The 23,290-nt window shown below is 40.6% G+C and overlaps 1 protein-coding gene across 1 annotated transcript in view; it reads left to right on the plus strand.

Annotated features, from left to right (window-relative positions):
• Nucleotides 1-19,471, plus strand: part of sec24b (SEC24 homolog B, COPII coat complex component) — a 33,761-nt gene extending 14,290 nt beyond the window's left edge. Inside the window, exons 8-24 of the mRNA XM_008291726.1 lie at nucleotides 373-475; nucleotides 2,678-2,804; nucleotides 2,949-3,058; nucleotides 3,273-3,385; nucleotides 3,515-3,633; nucleotides 5,155-5,210; nucleotides 5,520-5,726; nucleotides 6,417-6,540; nucleotides 8,361-8,519; nucleotides 8,627-8,800; nucleotides 9,038-9,148; nucleotides 10,495-10,670; nucleotides 12,133-12,270; nucleotides 12,651-12,755; nucleotides 13,987-14,079; nucleotides 14,630-14,733; nucleotides 17,876-19,471. Coding sequence (XP_008289948.1) covers nucleotides 373-475; nucleotides 2,678-2,804; nucleotides 2,949-3,058; nucleotides 3,273-3,385; nucleotides 3,515-3,633; nucleotides 5,155-5,210; nucleotides 5,520-5,726; nucleotides 6,417-6,540; nucleotides 8,361-8,519; nucleotides 8,627-8,800; nucleotides 9,038-9,148; nucleotides 10,495-10,670; nucleotides 12,133-12,270; nucleotides 12,651-12,755; nucleotides 13,987-14,079; nucleotides 14,630-14,733; nucleotides 17,876-17,990 — 2,134 coding nt within the window. The 3' untranslated portion in view covers nucleotides 17,991-19,471. The remainder of the gene's footprint in view (nucleotides 1-372; nucleotides 476-2,677; nucleotides 2,805-2,948; nucleotides 3,059-3,272; nucleotides 3,386-3,514; nucleotides 3,634-5,154; nucleotides 5,211-5,519; nucleotides 5,727-6,416; nucleotides 6,541-8,360; nucleotides 8,520-8,626; nucleotides 8,801-9,037; nucleotides 9,149-10,494; nucleotides 10,671-12,132; nucleotides 12,271-12,650; nucleotides 12,756-13,986; nucleotides 14,080-14,629; nucleotides 14,734-17,875) is intronic.
• Nucleotides 19,472-23,290: the final 3,819 nt, after the last annotated feature.

Raw genomic sequence — 23,290 nt, forward strand, 5'->3', positions numbered from 1 at the left:
TAACGGGGCGTGTTTTTACCACAAACAGCATCAGTGGCTGCTGAACCAAAACATTCTGCATTTTGTCTCATTGTTTACCACCACATAAAGGCAACTTAATATTATTATTATTATTTTAATATCGGTAATATGGTAGTAATAATCAATAAAATTCACTTTAAATTACTAAATAAAATATATAAACATATGGAAATATGTGGATATTTGCTCATGTTTTACATGTTTGGTTTAATTGGTCATTTCCTGCTATTTGGAAGAACACTTGATTCTCTCATGCTACCATTTGTCTCTCACACATTTTGTCTCTTATCGTCCAATACCTACATATGTTTTCTAATTGGCTCTCTGTCCTCGTTTGCCTCTGCTAATCAGGACATTCAGGTGTACCCTGTCCAGCATCCCCCAGACTCAGGCTTTGCTCAACAAGGCCAGACTCCCTCTGGGGCTCCTCCTCCACCCCTTCAGAGATCTCCAGGTATGGTCCGTCGCCCCTAAGACCCCCCATAAACACAGAGAAACATGCAGACACAAAGCTTATTTCTTCAATAGATTTTGCTATTTTTGGGATTAATTAGATTAATCTCTATATACATTTTCAGAACTGGATGAGATTTGTGACATGCTTTGTGACTAATTAAGAATCTTTTCCTTTGAACATCTATTTGGAGATAAAGTTTTTTTTTTTTTTTTGCTAAAATTTGTATTGTTTTGCATTTTCACAAAGAACTATTATTTACACTGTGTTGTATAAACTCAGGACACTGATACTGCTGTTCCATATAACATTTGCATTACTGATTTGCAAAATTCTTGGGTACAGGAGTTTCAGTTTCTTCATACTGAGCGTTTTTTTTTTTTAACCATGTTGCACCTTTTCTTTGCAGACTGCTGTGGTTTATTTTGTGAAATTCAAAACATGCAAAACAGGTTTTGTTCCTTCCAGAGGAAAACCACTTTACAGCTCTTGAAAACAGAGAGTGTTTTTACATCAGCCAGCAGTGCCCAATCATTTGTTTTTGTAAAACAGTTGGTGATTATTATTTTAGTAATATTTTACTAACTGGACCCTGGGAGTCGAACACAATATTATTCCAATTATTTAACAATTTCTAGTCTTTGTCCACTGAACTAAGTGTCTTTAGACAGTTTGCAGCTGCAGTGACGGCAGGAGGAGCAGAATGATAATGAAGTGCAGAACAGATAGATGAATGTATTTATAGAGGTGCTAGGTGGTGTCTTGTCAGAGGGTATGAGCTGACAGAGAGCAGGGATACCTCGTGAAAAGCAGTGCAGGAAGCTAACACCAGCCCAGAGGTTATAAAACTTAGAATGTGGCTTCACAGGATATCACTGTTTAGCTGGTTTGTTTCATTCTAACAGTGCAGCAGGCTGGAAACTATTGTTAGGAGTACATTACAACTCCATTTTTTTAAGGAAACAAAATACAATAACCCTAACTATAGAGCTGATGTGAGTAATTCATTAGTTGTCAACCATTAAATTAATTGTTTTCCAGCTTCTTAAATTGTAAGATGTTCTGGTTTCTTTCCTCCTCTATGAATGTCTTTGAATTGTGGGCAAAAGACATTCTGAGGACGTCCCCTTGGACTTTGGAAAACACTAATCAACACTTTTTTCATTGTTTTCTGACGTTATGTGAACCAAACAACTGATCCAGAAAACAATCAAAGTAAACATCTGTTTTAGAGCACATAACTTAAGCTACGTCTACTCCTAGTGTCCACACTACTCCAGAGTTTTAAGAGTCTAAACCACTTACAGACTTTTGGTCAGGCTGTGGCCACATCTCATTTAGAAAACTCTGGGCTTGTGGTTTGCTCTGAATGGGCAGAACCACAGAATTTAGTAACAATGACACCTACGCTCACTTTCCATTTGAGCCTTACTTTAACTACATTTGTTTCCTGATTCGTCACTCTATGATTTGAAAGATTTCTGGGGAAAAACAAAGACGTAGTCCAATACTACCAGTGGTTCAGTCAACTTTAAAAATGAATTATAGGCGACGCTGACTTTGTTGTCTATTGTGCATTTCATTTCTTGTCTGCTCGTACTTTTTGACTCAGCTTTTTTACTTCCTCAGTGTTTTATACAACTAAACAGCAAACCCCCTGCTTCATGTTAACACCGGCACCCACATGCCCAATGTATGTGAATGGTCATGTGATGTGCCTTTACATTGCTGTAGTATTCATTTCTATCAACTTAGTGATTAATCAGATCATTTCAACTGTAGTTTCTGATAAGCTGCGAGGGAAGAGTACAAGTCCTAAAGCACATATTGTGAGTGGTGTAGTGAAGAATAAATAGCCTCTGTTCTGAGGAAAAAGTCAAATTCTCAGGTGACCCTGGTGCACCATCAGAACAGTCATGTTCACAGATAGAAACAGAAAATTGGGTCAGAGGACTTCAGTCAACCACATTCCCCAGAAAAGGGAAACAAAGCCCTCTTTAGCCATCTGCCGAGGCACAAATAGAGGAATGTTTTTGAAAAGGTCATGAGATGGTTGGAGAAGGAGGCGGAAGCCCAAAACTCATAACGAAGCATAAAATGTAAAATGTTGAGTTTAGAAGTAATATTTTGGTTTTTTTTGTTGTTGTTTTTTGTAGAAGTCACTCCATCTGTCTCTAAACCCTTTTTCCTTACCCTCTGCAGCAGCTACCAGTGATCACATCAAACACGATAGTGCGCTGTCGCTCCTGTCGTACCTACATCAATCCATTCGTCACCTTCCTGGATCAGCGCAGGTGGAAGTGCAACCTGTGTTACCGGGTCAACGATGGTATGAGATGTTATTCAGGAAGTAGCACCGTTGGGGCTTTTTGTGTTTGCAACCCTCTAATTTCTTTAACATTTCATCATTTTGTGTTTTATTTAGACTTGCAGATGTCATACCTTTTTTTAATGTTTTTTCTGTCTTGTTTAGTTCCAGATGAGTTTATGTACAACCCAGTCACCCGGTCATACGGTGAACCACACAAGAGGCCAGAGGTCCAAAACTCCACAGTGGAGTTCATCGCCTCGTCAGATTACATGGTAAAATGCCCCACATCCATGTCACGTGTATTGTGATGGTTTGTCCAGTAGAGGGCAGTGTTGTGTTATTGCTGCAATATGAGCATTATAGTTTGAACAGACCAAAGAGATGTACTCTCTCACATGTGAGGTGATGACTTGAATTACATATTGTAAAAAAGAGACATTTTTTTCATTCATTGCTTATTTACCCTCCTGCCTCCTGTGTGCTCAGTTGCGGCCTCCTCAGCCGGCAGCCTACCTGTTTGTGCTCGATGTGTCTCACAATGCCGTAGAAGCAGGATACTTGAAGTACTTCTGTGAATCGCTTCTTGAGAACCTGACTAAGTAAGTGCTGATTGTGTTTACAGTTGAATATAAATGCAGCTGCTTTGTGAGTTTGCAGATGGTGATGAACATCTGTCACAGCCTGGTAGTTTAAAAATCAGTGCTCACCATGTTTGGTATGTGCTTCAGGTTGCCGGGGGATATGCGCACCAGGGTGGGCTTCCTCACCTTTGACAGCACCATCCACTTTTATAACCTCCAGGAGGGACTGTCCCAGCCGCAGATGCTGGTGGTGTCCGACATTGATGGTACGTCTGTTCACTCCATCAGAAAAGGACTCTTTGTTCTTTAACCAGCTGTAGGTGTCTGTGGCAGCAGTTTCCAAAGCAAGCCACCCATCACGCTCATCTGGTAATCAGGACACTTGACAAGAAGTTACATCGTTATTAGCTCCAAGCAGTTTCTGGGCCTACCACATTTTTGCTCACTCTAAGCTAAATCTTCACTGCAATATAAAGTCCTGCACTTCTATGGAAAAAAAACACAACTACAGGTAGAAGTAAAAGCAACTCCCAGATATCTTCTATGCAGCGCCACATAGTTATAAATAAATCATTAAAAAAAAACAAGATGAACTCCTTTTATTAGTTGTTTAAGCTGAAAAAACTGCCCACTGGTGTTGGCAACCCTGATAGGAAATGATGCTCCACATGCTTTGGACAGACTACTTGACTTAGCCTATTTACATTTTTACAACCTCGACCAAGTCAGCGTCTTCCACACTACCCTCCCCATCAACTCTAGAAATATAGTTCACCATGCTGAGTGTATCTTCTACCAACTTGCTGACAACCTACTCCTCTGAAAACTGTTTTTGAGCCATGCAGCAGTTATTTTATTGATCCAGTATGTTTCATTTCCCTCTCAGTCTGTCTTGTCGTCTCCTTTCTGCTCAGTGTGAACACAGCCTGCAGTTCAGCTAAATGGTCTCAGAATTATTGTCACGTGAATGTTGATCACAGCTCATGGCTTCTCAGTCGCCCTGAAGAGCGAAGAATTGTTTTGTTTTTACAGCATCTGGTATTGTCATGCTGACTACTGGAATTTGAATTAATTGTGATTATTTTAAGCTAGTTATTGTTAGAAGAACTATCAGAAAGTTAAAAATCTAACAATCCTTTCTGTTTTTTTAGTTTGTTACTCTGATAAATGGAGTATTTGTGACTTTTTACTGAACATTTACAACTTCCTTTTGGTTTTGGGGTTCAGAGGGTTAAATAGATAAAGAGACCACTCCTACAAGTAATTGTTTTAACTACTTAAGGAAGCTTCTCTTATTCAGGAGCAGCTACAGATTTATTTTCATTTCATAATGTGACAATCAATCCACTGCAGCCACTTTGACACAGGTTTGTGAAAGTCGTCTTCTCAGAATGATGAAACATCACAATCAACATCGTGATTAACTATTTTACTATAAATCTGGTGCTTGGTTGCACGTAATCTGTAAAAGCTATGCCCATCACACTATTGTTTTGTTTGATTGCTTGTTTTAAAACGCTTAAGAACAAATGTCGTCTAAATAATTTTGGAGTTGGTAATCAAAAATGGATTGGTAGATGTTTTCTTGATTGCTAATACGTTGGAGAATTGATAAATTCCTCTTTAATGAATTTAAACTGTGCCATGACATTTTAAAATTCATCTGCTGCTAGTCCACTTCTCCATCTACCAAGCAGAAGTAAGAAGGTATCACATTTTCAGATGTACTGACAGTGAAAATTGTGATTTTGCTTTAGTTTTAACATCACTTTTTTTTCCCCCTGCAGATGTCTTTATCCCGTCTCATGACAGTCTGATGGTGAACCTGAAGGAGAGCAAAGAGGTAGACTGTTCTCCTTTGTGTCCTCGTCCTCATGTTCTTGCCCTCGTCTCCTCTACCTCTCTTCCTGCCGCTTTTCAGATGACATTCAAATTCAAGTTTCATCACAATCATACAGTGTGCAATAAAATGCTTTGTCACCGACCGCAGTAGATTTGTGCAAAATTGTGCATGTAAAAGCAACAAACGTAATAATTAGCTTATATACAGTAAATTAGGACTAACATTTACAACATGTGAAACAGCTAGATGTTCTCGGATCATCGTGAAACATTTTTCTTTCTGTTCCATCTCTACTCCTCCCTCCTCCAGCTGGTGAAGGACCTGCTGACGTCGCTACCGGAGATGTTCAGCCAGAGCAGGGAGACCCACAGTGCCCTCGGTCCTGCCTTACAGGCCGCCTTCAAGCTCATGTCACCAACCGGCGGCCGCGTTACGGTGTTCCAGACTCAGCTGCCGACGCTGGGTGCCGGGGCGCTGCAGTCGAGAGAAGACCCCAATCAGCGTTCGAATGCTAAGGTTGGTGATAGTTCTTTTTTGAAATACTGATGGTAAAGTTAGAATTGCTGCTGCAGTGTGTTCAGGTTTTTGCCTCTTATCTTTCACCAATTTACCTCCAACCTTTTTAAATAGAGTGGGACTTCTCAGTGATGGCTGCACCACCTTTCCTGTGATTTATGAAGCATAAACCAAACCGTATGACAGATGAAGTATAGCCAAAGAGTCACTACTATGTGGATTTATACTCAGTGTCCTGGCATTTTCTGTGCTGTGCTATATTTATATTCCCGTCACAGCTCATTTTTATTACAACCATACAGTTGGATCTTATATTTCAGCTCAGAAACTGAACATTGTGATGGTGAGCCAAGTGTGTTTTTGTCATCCCAGGACTGTGATTTATTGATGTTCATCATTTTATTTTTCATCCCAGTAAACTGCCAAGAAGTCAGAGCAAGGGTTTCCAAAAATTGTGAATAAAACGAACAAAGAGCAGATGTCTTCTTGCTCAGGGCAAAGCTGCTTTCTGTTGGTTTATGTGCTTTCAGGAGGATTTTGAGGCTGAAAAAAACATAAAAATTAAAGAAAATACACACCTGTACTCATGCTACATCTACGTCTGTATTATGCTTTAAATATTTAATATATAAAATACACACTTATCCACGATGTTGAGGATCTCTTGGTGATAACTTGGTACCTTTCCAGGGAGTACAGCACCTTGGCCCAGCCACAGACTTCTATAAGAAACTTGCACTGGACTGCTCAGGACAACAGATTGGAGTGGATCTCTTCCTGCTCAGCTCGCAGTACGCTGACCTCGCCTCATTAGGTGAGAGCACATACATTCACACCTCACTGCTGTGGGAAGTTTTTAGCGTCTTGTTTTGCACAGAGTGATTCTAACATGCAACCAGAAAGCCTGAATTGCATCAAACAGCATAAAAATGTCATTGTAGGCTACTGTCATGGTTTGGGCGATCGTTGTTGTAACACTCAGTCCTCAACAGCAGATGAAGAAAAAGGCTGCATTCCAATTTGCATACTTTCATGTGTACTTTCCATATATACTGCAGCGGCCCTTACAACGTTTATACCATTTTATGCAGTATTCATACACAGGACAGACTGTTTCGTCACAATTCTGCATCTTAAGCTTTAACCATCTTGCTCATGTATCTTTCTGTTGCATTAAATGAGTTGTGATCTTTTTGTACTTGTGCGACACACATACAGGCTTTGACAAAGTATTCATACCCCTTGAAATTCCACATTTTATGTTACAAGCACAAACTTAAATGTATTTTAGTGGGATTTTATGTGATAGACTAACACAAAGTATCTCATAATTGTAACGCAGGAGGAAAATGATATGTGGTGTTAAAGATGCAAAGTTGGTAGAGACATACCCCAAAAGACTTCCAGCTGTAATTAAAGCGAAAGTTGGTTTGACAAAGTACTAACTCAGGGTGGGCTGAATACATAGGCCCGCCACACTTTTCAGATTTTTATTTGTAAAAACACCTTGAACATCATGAATCATTTTCCTTGCACTTCACAATTATGTGTTACTCTGTGTTGATCTACCTAAAATCCCAATAAAATACTTTTAAGCTTGTGCTTGTAACGTGACAAAGCGTAGAGAATTTTAAGGGGTATGAATCATTTTGCAAGGCACTGTACATATGTGGCGTATCTTCCACCGTGGGAGGATTGTGGGTCAGATGAGCCAAAAAACATGCAGGCCTGCCGACTGCAAAATGTGACCATGCTGCTATTTTTTTTGTAATACTAAACACTGGAACGTGCCCATTCCTTTTTCTAGCAAACTATATAACATGATAGTATGGATATTGGAACACGCCCTTAGTTTGCCTCCAGAAAATGTTCTCCAACACCTTAAACCTCTGCTATAAAAATCATGCAATCATGTCCAGAGATTTCATTCATTTCATTTCAAGAGGTTGCTGGTAAACAAGCTGTTAGCGTCCCTGTTTCGTCTGTTAAATCATATTTTGGATGATTGTTTTGATACAGATATCGAGTTTTTGTTAGTAATTCTTTTATTTGTAGCTAAAAAACATGTAGTTTACAATGTTGTTCTGGCTCTACATGTTCCTACAGTCAACATGTGGCGCTCATATTGGCTTGTCCCACATCAGAAACTCATAAATCATAAACCGGATAAACTCTGAAGACTTTGGAGTCCTCCTCGCTCTTTTATACAGAGACTTTAATGTACATATCTCATCTGTAGATGTTAATTACTTCCTATTGCATTCCTGTACAAAAACTAGAGATTTTAATTTGTGTATTTTGCAGCAGTTGTCATTTGATGGTTGGTTTGTGGGATTTTTCTGTTTCTGTTTGATTTTTCTTTAGTTTTTTTTTAATGTGTTTTTAAAACCTACTAAGAAATAATTAAAAAGAAATTCACTCTAAGCTTTTTCAAACTTCCTGCAGCGTAGTTCACTTCCCTACCATTGACTAATATGTTCAATATGGTTGTAGTTACTAATAGCACATGTTAGAGCTTTGGAGCCACTGGGACACGAGTGTTTGTTGTGATGGAGTCTTTCACTATTCCCCTTTAATTCCACCAGTCATGAATGGAGTTTTAAGTTACCACTGCTTCTTCTTCTTGTTCTTCAGCATGTATCTCAAAGTATTCGGCAGGCAGCATCTTCTACTACCCCTCCTTTCATTACATCCACAACCCGGCTCAGCTGGAGAAGTTCCAGAAGGATCTGGAGCGCTACCTCACCAGGAAGATCGGCTTTGAGGCCGTCATGAGAATACGATGCACTAAAGGTAGCCGGATTGGATGTCACCCACCAGATATTTAATGTGTGGTTTGCTCTTTGATGTTAGAGGTTTTCCTCTGCTTCTGCTTTTCAAACATAACTTTTGTCCCTCAGGTTTATCCATCCACACGTTCCACGGGAACTTCTTTGTGCGCTCCACTGACCTGCTGTCCCTGGCTAATGTGAACCCAGACTCTGCCTTCGCTGTCCAGATGTCAATCGAAGACTCTCTGGCAGACTCGTCACTGGCCTGCTTCCAGGCTGCTCTGCTCTACACGTCTAGTAGAGGTATACACAAAAAATATTGTCTTCTCCTGCCAGGCTAAAGGCTGAAACACTGCTCCAGCAACCAACATTAGGAACTGCAAGTAGTTTGGACTGATTTCCTGGTGTGGACATGACTGTTTAGTTCACATATGATGCACGGTTGGGCAAATACGAAGGTTGCATGTTAGTTTTTTATCCCCAACTGAATCCTCAAATCAAATGTTCATGCAGGTCTATTTTTTTGATCTATTTTTGCAGGAAAGAGGCGCATCAGGGTCCACACACTGTGTCTGCCGGTGGTCAACCAGCTGAGCGATGTGTATGCTGGAGCCGACGTCCAAGCAATCACTTGTCTGTTAGCCAACATGGGTGAGTCGTGAAACATAGACACAACGTTCACACCGCTTTAAGTCTTAAATCTACTTCACCCATGTGTGAAAATGACTCTTTAGTGTCATCATGTTTGACCTTTAAACAGGTAACCTTTAATACATGTTAATGATGTCCCACGCTAATATCAGGATTCACTACGAGGGTTGATTCAAGCATCGTTTAACAGCTAACCCTAACCCTCAGCTAAAAAAAACATAAAAAGCATTTCACAACATACAGGTCAGACAGAGGTCACAGAGTCGGATACGTCTCTATTTCTCATAAGCAAAGGTCAGCACACAAAACATTCAGGGAGTGGCCTTTTTTTTTTAACTAATGCTCATCATCACTTTTTCTGTTCAACCCTGTTACTGTTCAAGTTATTATTATTTTTGGCTCTTGTCACATTTTTCCTCACTGTTGGCTCATTTTTTGTACCGCAATATAAAGTCGCATAAATCCACGGAAACAGAACAACCATGACTAGAACTAGAGACAAGTACAAAATATCTTTTGTGTCCTTATGACAAAGTTAAATGTCATTAAATAGCAAAGCAAATGTTGGAATTCTTTGATTATTTATTTTGGAAAAAAGTTGAAAAAAACTGGAAATGACATGTTCAACATTTTGTGCCCACAAGCGTTGCTAAACACTTTGACAAATTGTAGCTCTGCATACTAAAAACATACTACATTACTTTTTTTTTTTACAACCTTTACAAACACTTTTTTTTCACACTACTCTACACATCAGCTTGAGAAAGATTCGCCACGCTGCATGTCTCTTCCAACTATGTACTCCCTCCCATTCTGTTTTTGGGCTTTGCTTCATTTATTTTATTGATGTTGTATTTTCTTCTCAACCTTTAAATTTCTTCCATGCATGTCTCCTCTCTGCTCTGCGTAAATGCAGCTTTCATTTCAGCTGATTGGGCTCTGAATTTGTGTCGTGTGACTAGTTGGTCACAATTTGTTTTTGTTTTTTTTACAGAATCTGATGGAAACCTTTTATATCTGGCTTTTTTTTCCTGAATAAGATCTGTAGAACAAAGTTACTTTAAAATATCTATTATTACTATTATAAGCAAAATAAGCAATTATGCTATGAAAATTATACTCTGAAAAAAGTTTTTTGTGTTTTAATACAAACTGTATGCAATCCACACGTCATGGTGACTGTTAAGTTAAACATCTCTATCTTCCTTTGCAGGCAGCCTTTTTTTTTCCACACTAGAATTAGTGGAGACGTTTAATCAAATTAAACTACTCGTGTTTCTGCTCAGAAATGATAAAAAACACTGTCTAGGAGCAACAATCAATTAATCCCGTCTCTTATTTCCCAGCTATCGACCGGTCCGTAACGTCCAGTCTGTCAGATGCACGTGACGCTCTGGTGAACGCGGTGGTGGACCTGGTGAGCGCCTACAAGAGCAACGTGTCAAACCTGCAGCAGTCCGGACTTGTCGTCCCTGCGTCCATGCGCCTCTTCCCCCTCTACATCCTTGCTCTCCTCAAACAGGTGTGGCTGCTCAACCGGCATCAGCACATAAAGACGCAGAAGCACGCACGTCACATAGGATAATTATGGGCTTTAGACACACACGTACACTCAAAATCCCAGAAGAAAAGCATAAACGTAATGTCTGGTAACGTGTGAAGTTGAATAATCGTGCAGTAATCCACCTTTTACCCTCTTTAATGCCTTCTGTTGCAAAGTTTTTGAGGGCCAAAGTGCAGAGAACAGTGTCGTGTTGTCGCCTTGACTTAACCTTTACATCTGTGTTTCACATCTAAATTATGAGCTACATTAACGTCGTTACACAACCTAAAGAAAACCTACAAAATATCATCTACACACACGCTAGTAAAGGCTGAGTTTACAGTCATACAGACCTGGTCAATGACTGTATTCATCCACCCAGAACGTGTGCAGTCACACATCCAGGGTGTGTTCACGTTCAAACACACACACCCTTTTCTGAGACAAATCCCCCTGTAGGTGTTGGCCGGGCTGCAACAGCTGACACCCTGAAGCATTCATGAGTGTCGATGACACAAACCAAATTAAGGAGTACTGAAAAAAATAATAATAGTAATAATAATTAAATGACAAATACTGCTGTCAGTTCACTGTCAATTTATGATAATACCTCAGATTAATTCACTTTTAATTGCAAATAAGGAATGTTTTATGAGCATTTTTAATCAATGCTGCACATTAAAGTTTGTCTTTAAGCAGCTGTACAGGACAGTTTTAATGTCTGTAACACATTAAAACACTTGGATAAAGATCTCTACACACTGGTGTTCGGGTGTCCTCCAAAACGTTTCCTTCACTGAAAATGTGAGACGTTCTTCTGAAGACGCTGGAGGACTTTGGAAGTTTGTTGTTTTTGTTAACTGAGAAGCTTTGGTTGCTATGATACAAAACATCAGCAGAAGTCAGGTCTAGCAAGTACCGATCAGTTTTCTGACTCAGCTGACTGTTGCTCACCTGGTAGACACATGGTGAGCGAAATATTCCTCCAGCAGGATTTTTACTTCATATTAAGATTGTGCCTGGTGTGGGACAGACATGGAAGCTCAAATACCAGAATGATTAACTTCTCCTGTGTTGTTGTTCAGCAGTTGTAGAAGTACAATGTGACGGTTGGTTGGTGTAGTGTTTGTCCCACCGATCTTCCACTGTGATTGTCCTGTTGGCTTAAAGCTGACTGCGACCTGCACAGACTTTTACCCAAAGCTGAACATGTTTCACCTGTTGAAAAAAAACTGAAAAAAAAACACCAAGCACGAAAACACACTCTGCACTTCATCACGTTGCTAGTGCCTGCACCATACTGCTGTAAATATGCAGTGCTATAAATGCAAAAATATGCTGGCCTCAATAGAAAACCTCTCTGGTTGACGTGTACCCTCACACCTTTGAATACATATGTGAAAAGGGAAACATTGCTGAGAAGATGTGCATTTGTTTTCAGAAAGCGCTGCGGACCGGTGCCAGCACGCGGCTGGACGAGCGCGTCTTTGCCATGTGTGAGTTTAAGACGCAGCCGCTGCAGCAGCTGATGCGAATGGTTCATCCTGACCTGTACAGGCTGGACAACATAACTGACCAGGTAGGACGCAGGCAGCAAGGATCCACACTCAAGTTTCCGCAAAGACTTTAACAACAAACACAAGCTGTTTATCACCTCATTTTGATCTAGTTGTAATTAAAACTTTTTTTCAGATCACTCATATGAGACTTTGTTGTGTTTATTCTACATGTAGCCCTATGTGTAGAACATTTTAACAGTTGTTAGTGTTACACTGTGCATGTGGAGTTGACATCCTGCAGTACATTGTGGTCACATGTTTTATAGCCTCCAGTTGATATATTACTGTTGTTCTAACTCTGTATTCATCCATGTGGTCGGTCAAACTTCTGTTACTGTACCCCGGTAGACGTTGTCGTTTAAGTGACATCTCTCTGGGTGTGTGTGTGTGTGACCTGCAGGGGGCGCTCCATCTGAACGACACCGTGGTTCCCCAGCCTCATCTGCTCCACCTGTCTGCAGAGAGGCTGAGCAGAGACGGAGCTTTCCTCATGGACTGCGGCAACGTAAGCTTTCAACAGTATTTATTCATAGAGCACTCTGCAGAGGTGTGGCTCTTCCAGGGGATTAATATTTCATCTTGTTTATGTTTTTTACTTTAGTGCTGCAGATCCCTCGAGTCTTTCTTGATAATACGATAATTGCAAACTTGTCTAAATATTTGGTGTAAATTAAAGACAAGGGCAGAGTTAGACCTGTAACAATGATAAATGATGGCTGATTTGCCATCAATTAAATGTGTTTTTTGTGTCATTATGGGCCACAGTAGCGTCAACATCCGCGTTACAGTCCAGGTTCACTCAGTTTCTGTCATATAACTTAAAGTCAAGGAATTTTCCACAAAGTATCTTTCATTTATTTGCACACATATAAAACAGATGGTAAGAATTTGGGAGGGAAATTTTGAAAACAAGTTTGAAAGCCAAAAATGACTTTAAAACACAGAGAACAAAATTTATAGAGAAGAACATATGATTGACATATTATGTCATAATGCTGTGATGCATTACAATGAAATCCATAGTGTTCCATATGTTTTAGACTGTGGATAATGTATATGTAGATCTGTGTTTCACTGAAGGCTGAAATAAAGACCTGAGAGTGTTTTGTGGAATATGAGCAAATGTCCAAATGTTTTCTGCAAAGTCACAGTTTAACCATCTGGGCTCTTGTCAGTTGTCCACAACTGCACCAGGACTCACTTCAGACTTTTAATAATATCCCTGTAACAGATATATATAGCAACTTAATTTAAAAACTGTCCTGCGGGGCACATTTCAGCCGTTGCAACAAGCTGACTCGTTTTCTTCTAATGCCTCCAGAGTCTTGGTAATCCATCATGGAAACACTGTGCTATTTTCCTAGTTTGAAACTTTCAATGATATCACTGCAGTATAAAAAATCAAATAGCCCATGTTTTACTAAATAATATATATTAATTACTTGATTTTGCCTTTTTGTGGTATTGAATTTGTACACATATTTATATATGAAAAGAGTGAAGGACCCAGTCATTGGAAGAAAATGTCTCGAAGTCTCCAAGTGGGTTCAAATCAAGAAAAGAGATGCCTAATTGTGTTTCCTATAGGCTGTGGAAACCTAATTTCTAAATTAACAGGTGACAAGGAGTATTGATATGTTGAGACTTTGACTTTTATTGTTGCACAACCAGTCATGAATATGTTTTTATGTCAAGACAAATGTAGAAGCTGTTGTTGTCTCCTTCTGTCCATCCAGGTGTTTTATCTGTGGATTGGCAAATGCTGCAACGAAATGTTCATCCGAGACGTTCTGGGCTGCCCCAACTACGCTTCAATACCCCCCAACATGGTCAGTAAGACAGACATTAGTGAAAGCAACTTTCAGTTCAAAATGATGCATTTATGCTTCATCCACATCCAGCATGTCAGGAAATGACAGAGAACAACTGTGATTAGGGAAATGGCACCACTGCCACCACCGCCCAGTTTCTACATGAGTGATGTAATAATGTACTTGTTCCCTGAATGTGATGAAGCACTGCTTTTCTGTTAGCCTTGTTTTAAAAAAAAAAGAAAAAAAGAAAAACAACTTATGCAGCAAAACAGATTTGCTGGTGTAGCTGTTCTGCTTTTTTAACAAACCTTGCAGCCACCTAGAAAGTTCTGTCATTGCCACAGCGTGGGCGTCACGGCAACACCCAGAACAAACAGCAAATGTCAGCACTTGTTTGTGCTGTTTATTTTATTTTTCTAGCGAGAGGTCGATGTAACCCAGAGCTACCTACGAGCCTCACATTCCCCACCACAGGCATGTGTCTGTTGCCCACATTGTATAGCATAATCTGGAACATGGCAGTGAAGCAATGTTGCTGATGTTTGGTTCTCTCTGTGAAACCCAGAGTCACATTCCTGAGCTGGAGACTCCTCTTTCTGAGAGGGTGCGAGCGTTACTCGACTGGCTGCAGGACAACCGAGCGTTCAGCTCCACGATACACGTCGTCAAGTAAGCACTGCTGCACATCTGGATTCACATCTGACTTTTACTAACACTCAGGGAGCTGTGTTTGAATGAGTGCGTCTTCTCATGTCCACATGTTGGGTGCAAAGTCAAGCGGGGACGTATAAAGGCTGTCAGTTACTTTTTGTACTTCTTTATTGCCTAAATTTCAAAAATAACAAAGCATTCTAGCAGGTTTTCATTAGTGGCCTCAGCAGATTAGGTTTCACTTCCTCTATCACTAAAAGTACCAGCTGTAGGAAATAAGGAGGGCTGAGCAACAACACGTGAGTTGGAGTGCCATGGAAGTTCCACTAAGTTCTCCACAGAACAACAAGCACTTACTTCATAGGGCCGTTACTGTTGCCTGTATATAAAGATGTAAGAACCTTCGTGAAGTTTAGGAAACCTGCTGGTGGTGGTTTGGGCTGTCACCATCTTGGCAGTGACTCCTGACTCCTTCTAACTCCCAACTAGTCTGGAAATTAGCATAGAGGTGGACCATGAGTGGAGGTGAAGCGGGCCATGCAAACGTCTGGACCATCCTGTGACAGCACCCACCTGCCACCACACGCTTAATTATGCATAACTGTAAGCCTCAGTACAGTTTAAAAGAAAAAATACAAGCAAGCGTAACACCCTGCTGGGATGTAAGTAAAATCCAAAAACATATAAAAATATAAAATCTTCTTTGACTTTATATTATTATGATATTAGTATAAACTGAGCCTGACATTTGGTCAAACAAAAACATTCTGAAGATAAGCAACAATTCATAAAGGAACATCCTAGTAAATAAATGGAGGTGATAATTGCCTGTCGTACGTGTAACGTGCCCAGAAATGATGTCTGATGGGGATCATCTCTGTAAAAACCCCACACTTCCAGCTAACTGCACTTCCCTGGCACTCCACAGAAACAGGGTGTGGACGGTTTCATGTTAAAGAGATTGTCCTGAGGTTGACAGAAAACTATTTCCAGTGTAAACACAAAGTAAGCAGTGAGGTCAGTGACTGACAGCAGCGGTAAAGCCATCCACAGGGAATGCATTGTTACCGTTTCCTCTCTCTCCTCCTCTTTGTGGCACAGCATTGTCGCTCAACCACATGTTTACGCGACTGTGTTGTTGGCTGATGTCAGTACAAATGGACTGAGTGGTATCTGAGCGGATGTTTGCACGGGGAGGCGCAGGGCTCAATCATCTAAAATGGCATACCTTAAAGAGGTTTTCTGAAAAAACAATAAATACAGGACATTCTTTAAAAGGCGTAAAATGCAAAAATACATGGGAGCTGTGATCATTGTGTACCTCGTTGTGTGTTAGTTGTAGTAACTTCAAAGAGTAGCTGAAAGAACAAATCCAGTCTGTCGTAAAGCAGTTATGTTACAGCCTGGCTCAAAACTGTAAATACGAAAAGAAGTGTGTTTATTTGAACCCAGAACCAACCCAAAACGTGCATCAAACAACACAACAGAACGGAACAAGTCCATATGACTCCTGAAACAGGTTTTCCTGCTCTAACCATTCCTCCTGTTCATACTTAGTTGATTGATGCGCTTCAAATGTAAATGAGCTGGCTGAAATCAGAGGTAACAAATCAAGTCTTGTTTTAAAATTGCCTCTTTGTTTCCCTGTTTGGCTGCAGCAGAGGACTAGCACGACTTGATTTATCTAACTCACATGGCTGAAACCTCAGTTTCACATTAAATTAAAAAAAAAAATCAGATGGCTTTCAGGAAGACTGCAACAAGAAGGAGTCTTTTAATGTTTGAACAGGAGGAATGAACTGCAGGAAAAACCTGTTTCAGTGTTCATGTAGGTACCTGACACACTTCATCAGCCGACTGAAATGCATCGCTGTGACTGTGAGAAGTGTTCTGCCTGCACATAGCTGTGGAAAGGTTAAAACACTTGAGCAGTTGTTAAGCTGCCTGTTTAACTGAGCGACAGCATCATTACCTGTCATCTGTGAGTCGAGCTTTAGCTGTCAAAGCGTCACTGATGATGAACTCTACTGTACTCTCCTTCTCAGTGTGAGTCCAGGCTTTAAGCTGGCAGCATGTTAGAATATCCTAATTAATCTTTCAGAACTATATGAAGCATCATTTATCTCGATGTCAGCCTATTTCAGGATCGTCTAAACCTGGAAGTCCATCCCAAAAATAGAAAAGGCAACACATGTGGAGCTACCGTTTTTTTTTTTTTTTTTAGCTCAGCAGTTCCCAGCCTGTAGGTCAAGACCCCTGGAAGTGGTCGTCAAATGATAAAAATCCAGAAAAGTTCCTCCTAGAATTTCTCCTTTGGAAATCGAGGATATCTTTTAAATCAGTGTAGGACTGGTTCCGGTGTTTACTGTTTCTGAGCGAAAATGGTTCTCAGCTTCTGCGACAAATATCTTGTTGACTTTATATCAGGTTGTTCAGTATCGGCTCATGGAGGATTCAGAGTAACAGCAACCAGCTCTCATGTGTTTTCAGGAATTTTCACTTAACAAATGTGTGCAATTAGCAAATCACAAAGGCTGCAGTTGATGATAAACCCAGGCTCAGTGTGTGTCACAGTCAAGCATCCCATGTGGTAATGCTCCCATCACATTTAAATCTATTAAACTGTAAATATTGAAATGAAGCTTGACTTAAATATATAAAGGTATATATTGTACATCAGATTACTGAATCTGTCAGAAAAACTACAATTAAGGATTTTCCCCAATCAGTCCAGCCCTGTTTTGCAGTTTGAGCACCACAGTCGACATTGTATAGGTTAAAAAAGGGTTCAAAAGTTCTGTTGAGATCAGAACCACCTGACACTCCACAGCAGTGTCAGTGAGATATTTCCAGAAGTTTCCAGCCTTGTCAGGGTTTTTCCTACATAGAGGAACGTTTGCGACGCTTAAGAGAGCAACAGAATGACAACAATCGTGAATGTTTTTCATTTTTCTTCATCACATCCTCAGAAATATCAGTAAAATTGATCAACTTCTGTCACATAAGACACACGAGCCACGGACATGGACTCATTACCTTTACTGTTTGCTCATCGACGGTGCTGTCCTGCGTAGCCGGCACAAACGTCTGTTCTAAAGCAGAGCAAACCGCTCGTTTTTAGAATCAAAATGTACAAAGCAGTTTGTTTTTTCTCCTGCAGAGACGATGCTTCAGCTAAAGCCACTTTGTTCCAGCACCTGGTGGAGGACCAGTCCGAGGTGGCTTCTTCCTACCGTGATTTCCTGCAGCACATCCAGCAGCAAATTTCCAAGTAGGCTCCCATCACGCCGAGAGAAACTTTGGCCACTAGATTCCTGAAACCAGAGCAAGACAGGACTTGAGCTCGTAGAGTGAAAACTAGCGTTAGCCAGTGACGCTCACCCGTCACTCCCTCAGACCAAGTTTCAGCGAGGTGGGTTTCCTTCCCTTCCTTTAGTCTTATTGAACAAATCCATCTTCGCGGCCCGTCGGTCAGCTGTGATGTGACCGCCACAAGGGAAGGAGAAGGTAGTTGTAGAAAAGTATAAAGAGTTACAGAAATAAATAAATGAAGGAACAGTGTTTTTTTTATTATTATTATTATTATTATTTTGATTAAATGAGTTATTAAAAATGCTCCTGCAGCGTAACCGCGCTGCCTCTTAACCACTATGGAACCTGTTTAGCCTCTCGTCACATCAGTCGCTCCAGGAAAAGAAGGGGAAAGAAAGTCAAGCCAAGAAGATGCCACTTCAACATGTTTAGTTCAGTTTGTTTTTGTGAGCCTAACATGTAGCTAGTGCTGTTTTTTTTTTTGTTGTTGTTTTTTTATTCTATAATTTATTCCCTTCTCCTTTTCATTTTGCGACTATTTTGAATACACTGGAGACCAGAAACAAGAGTTCGGTCTGTGCTTGGAAAACGCATGTGGCCGTCTTGTCTGCTGCTAGTCTGGTGATGAACTGCAGCCCTTTAGGAACATGATTCGACAGCGGTTGGACATTTCAAACTCCTGTTGGCTGCTTCTTCTCTGCTCCACTGTGTGAACCCCCCGAGAAGTCGAGACCGACACCTGATTTGGATGTTATCGTGCCCTTCAGTAGGCGTTATCATCACAAATCACTCCCATGCATACAGGCCACCTTCTAGTGAGCTCAGTAGCCTGTTGTCACCACATTTCACAGAGAAGAACAAACGTCTCAATTTGGAGGTTGGTCAGGAGGCTTGTGCTCGAGTCTCACCGAGGACAGCTGCTTATTTTCATTTGCTGTTTGCTTCTGTTTTCTGTTTAATAAAGTTTGTGTATCAAAAGTACTTAGTTTTGTTTAGGCATCAAACATTCTTGGTTACATTTACATACCAAAACTACTGAAGAACAGATTTAGATAAAAACACACCCTGTCGCTACTTTAACCACGTTACAAAGCTTCGTTTTGTTTCCATGGTGATGTTACAGACACTTATTCACAACACCACAGGAGGTCACCTACGTTACCGTGGTTACGCTGTGTTTGTCCAGTGATCAGAACAGATGACAATTCGTCCTCACTGGTCCATTAGTGTGTATGGGAATGGTCTACGATGATAACTGCCACTCAGTCGACTGATAAAGTCCAAATCGGTGCGATCAAACTCCCCCCGTTGGCAATCTTCTCCTTATCCGTTTTACTTTTTCCAGGCGCTAACTGAAGTTGCTATCCACTTTGTAACTACTGAAAAGAATCTTTTATGTGCGATAATTTATGAACCAGCTTATTAAATAAAAACAAAAACAGAACTCTGCTTGTTCTATGTGCTGTTTATTAATTCACGTGACTCTTCGGTCACTCCCTCCTCCAGCTTACGTCTTCGTTATCTTGTCATTAACACAGTTTTACAGTTGAATAGATGCACATGAGATGACATTTTCACCACATAAAAATCACAGGCTGCCTTACGTAACTGTATTTTTCATGTTTTTTAGTCACCATCTTGTTCACCCAGTGTGCAGTCGGTAACCTTGGGTTTTGGTAGAGAGAGGAAACCTGATGGTAAAAACCCAAAGTTGACCTGGACAAACCTGGTGCAACGTGTTGAATGAAAACAGACTTTTTATTCAGGATTATGTATGTACCTGGGCTGCAAGGTGGCGCAGTTGGTAAGTACTGTTGCCTCGCAGCAAGAAGGTCGCTGGTTTGCGTCCCAGTGGGGGCACTGGAATCTTTCTCATGGAGTTTGCATGTTCTCCCCGTGCAGCATGGGTTCTCTCCGGGTTCTCCGGCTTCCTCCCACAAGGTCCAAAAACATGTTGAGGTTAATTAGTGATTCTAAATTGTCCGTAGGTGTGAATGTGAGTGTGCTTGGTTGTCTGTCTCTAAGTGTAGCCCTGTGATAGACTGGTGACCTGTCCAGGGTGTCCCCTGCCTTCACCCTAAGTCAGCTGGGATAGACTCCAGCCCCCCCATGACCCTAGTGAGGATTCAGCAGTGTATAGATGGATGGATGGATGTACCTCTGATAAACACTACTAGATTGCATTGTTTACAGCATTCTTGAGAAAAGAAAGAAGCTAAACTAAAAGCCTGAACCTGGCAAAATCATTTAACTATTTCATTAAGGGGAGACTCTACAGGCACTGGTTAATTCTAACGTGTCTTCTTTTAGACTTATGGAGAGAAACAACCCAAATACAGTGTCTTTTTTAGATTATATCTCATTTCTTTAAAGGCTGTTCTCAAGTTGTTCTCTGAGCCTGAAATGTCTACTTCAGCAGACACTTAACTTTACAGTTTTATTATTGTGTGTGCATGAAGATTCATACATCATTTATAACCTGACTGATTGAGCATTTTTTCCTAAACTTTATATATTGTTTTCCCAGATGTTGACAGCGTAACTCATTAACAAAGTGAAAGAATTGTGAAGCTGTGGAAGTTTTCTTTTACCGTGTTGAAATGTGGCGTCTCCCCTTAAAAGCTTCCATAATATTGTCCTCACTCTGACTAAATAACTGTCTTTTATTAAGCCGTTTTTTTCTTTTTTTTCAGCAGCTGGATTGGCTATAAGAGACTTACCGAGCACTTCACCTCCATGTTCCTCTTGAACACTTGACCTCAGCCTGAAAAGTTGTTAAATTTAAGCACAAACCGTAGAATCTGTGAGAAGGGTTCTCTCAGATCAGATCACGTTATTTTGCCTTGGCGGTGTTACAGTCAGTACACACATGTCCACCAGCTTACAGTATATGAACATTTTTTACAGTATTTGCTAATTTCAGTCACAAGCTAAAACAGTGAGCTGCAGGCAATGATAAAACTTTATGATCCGACTAAGACAGCGGAACAAGCGTTCAATAAAGTAACTCTATAGGCTATTTGTGGGGTAATAAGGTTGAATTTGGCTCCGTCTATCTTTTCTCATTATTCCCTACAGGATGCAGATTTTCCATGTTGCAGTCTAACATAAAAACAGCTGCGGACCCGTGTGTTAGAGGACTGTTAAAGGTGGAGTCTGTGATTTTGGAAAAGGATTTTTGGATATTTAAATAGTTGCCGTGTGCAGATGTAGCGTCCCTCTCGCTTCAGCAGCTCCCGTTTCTTCCCAGATCTTTTAGCTGGTTTCTGATTGACAGAACCAGTGTTGTGTAAAAACCCGTTTCTGAGGGGTTTCTTTCCCAAGTGCTCACAGAAATTAAGTAGCTGTTTCAAATAAAACTTCAATTATGGCATCCCCATCTTACCAGTGTGTGTTACAAAATGGAAAGGAATGATCTCCTTCAAAAAGCAGAACATTAGATAAATGCACATGTAAAAAGAGAGGTGTTGTTAAAATGCTTAACTAAAGTCACATACAGTTACTTAAATGCTTTTCTCAGCTGTGCAGGCAGCAGCACAGACCAGTCTTTACTTTCATTTACAAGAATTTTGCAACAAAGGCTCACACATTAGCTGTGTTTACGTGGGCCCTAATATTCCACTAATAATCAGAATAAAAGTACCTCATTAAACCGCCTCAGTCGGAGCAGCAGGACCTGATCCAGCCCAGTGGGATGGAATCTGATTATAATGCATATTAATGTGGCAAATAAGTACCATAAGTTATATGGTCAAGAAGTGTTAATTTAGAGCTAAAATTGTGCCCCAGTTAATATTCCCTTCAGTAGGGAAATATTAGCATCTAATAACCTTGTAAATGCTTCATCTGATCATTTCTTTAAGGTTGGAATATTCTTTTTTAAACGCATGTTCCACTCCGTGAATGAGAGCAAATCTCCCGCAGGTCTTCGCTTTGGACTTTGGTCTTCAGCGGAGGAAGAGGCACCGAAGTAACCGTTGTGGAGAAGCTGTAAAGGTTCTCTCACGCTCTCCGTGTGTTTAATGATTACAGGAGAATTATGCTGAGAATGCTGCCGTTGGAAAGAACAGCAGAAACACAAATTGTTCCCAGGACACAGTGTGGGCCCGTCGTAGTGATTTTCTTCTATTAAATGAATCACATTTTCTGAACTGAAGTTGGGAAAAGTGTTTGTTTTATTGTCTTTCCAGCAGATTGCAGTGGGCTGTTTGGCACATGTCAAAGAAGCTGATGTTTAAATGCTTTGCTGCATGTAAACACACATCCTGCAGCAGGGTTTTATGTAGCTTCCAGTTAAGCTGGAATCGTTTCTAAATAGTTTAAAGCAAAATGATTCAGTCGCTGGTGTCGTGATTAATTTCCAGTTTGTCATTCACTTAACCTTTCTCTTATCAGATTCCACAGACCGGCGTAAAAATCTGATAAACTTGAAAGAATCGGTTCTCCTCCAACCATCAAAGCTGCCGTCTGTTTGTAGCAGCAGCGCTCGGCTCTGTGTGCAGTCCAATAGGAATCACATGTTGAAGCTGCAGCCTTAACAGCACGATGATGTCCTGTTTTAATCAACTCATTTAGGGTTCACACTTGTTTTGTTTGTTTACATGTTCTTTTTTTTTTTTGATGGAATCTGATAACAACAAACTTTCAGATTCTTTAAATCTGTTTTCAGTGAAGTCTCTCGGGTCCCCTCCAGATTTTTATTCTTAGAAGGCAAGAAGTTGCAGTGAACCTCCTGAGATGTGTAAAAGGCTGCGCTGACATCCAGACTACGCTATTTTACAGTTGATTAAATGTACTAAAAGTCGTTCCCAGGCTTTTTTAGACATCTTCTGTGTTGTTCCTAACAGCAGGAAATGATCAAATTCTTCCTCCTGCAGCTTGTCGGACCTTCTGAGGACCCTGTGTGAGAGTTTACTTGTTTTCTTTAAGTGAGCGGAGCTGCTTAGGAAGGAGCTGTGAAGTAATGGCCTGCAGTAAACACACAAACAGCCAGGGAACGGTTCTCAAACGTATCTGGCTCCCACATGGCTTGACTGTTGCTGCTGTTCTCATGGAAAACTGCACGCTGGAAATTTCAAATATTTCCTCCGGTCATGCTTTCGGTGCCAGCCAGGCAGGAGAAGAAAAAAAAAAAGTTGCTTTAAGTAGTCTCACATTTTTATTTTTTTTGTTTTCAGGCTGTAAAATAAGTAAACATGTTGGAGGGGAAGAGCTGGCCACAACCAGCTGGAGAGGGGCGTTGGAAAACTGGTGTCAGGCATCA

This window comes from Stegastes partitus, unplaced genomic scaffold (assembly GCF_000690725.1).
Source record: "Stegastes partitus isolate 25-593 unplaced genomic scaffold, Stegastes_partitus-1.0.2 Scaffold758, whole genome shotgun sequence".
NCBI classification, from domain to species: Eukaryota; Metazoa; Chordata; class Actinopteri; family Pomacentridae; genus Stegastes; species Stegastes partitus.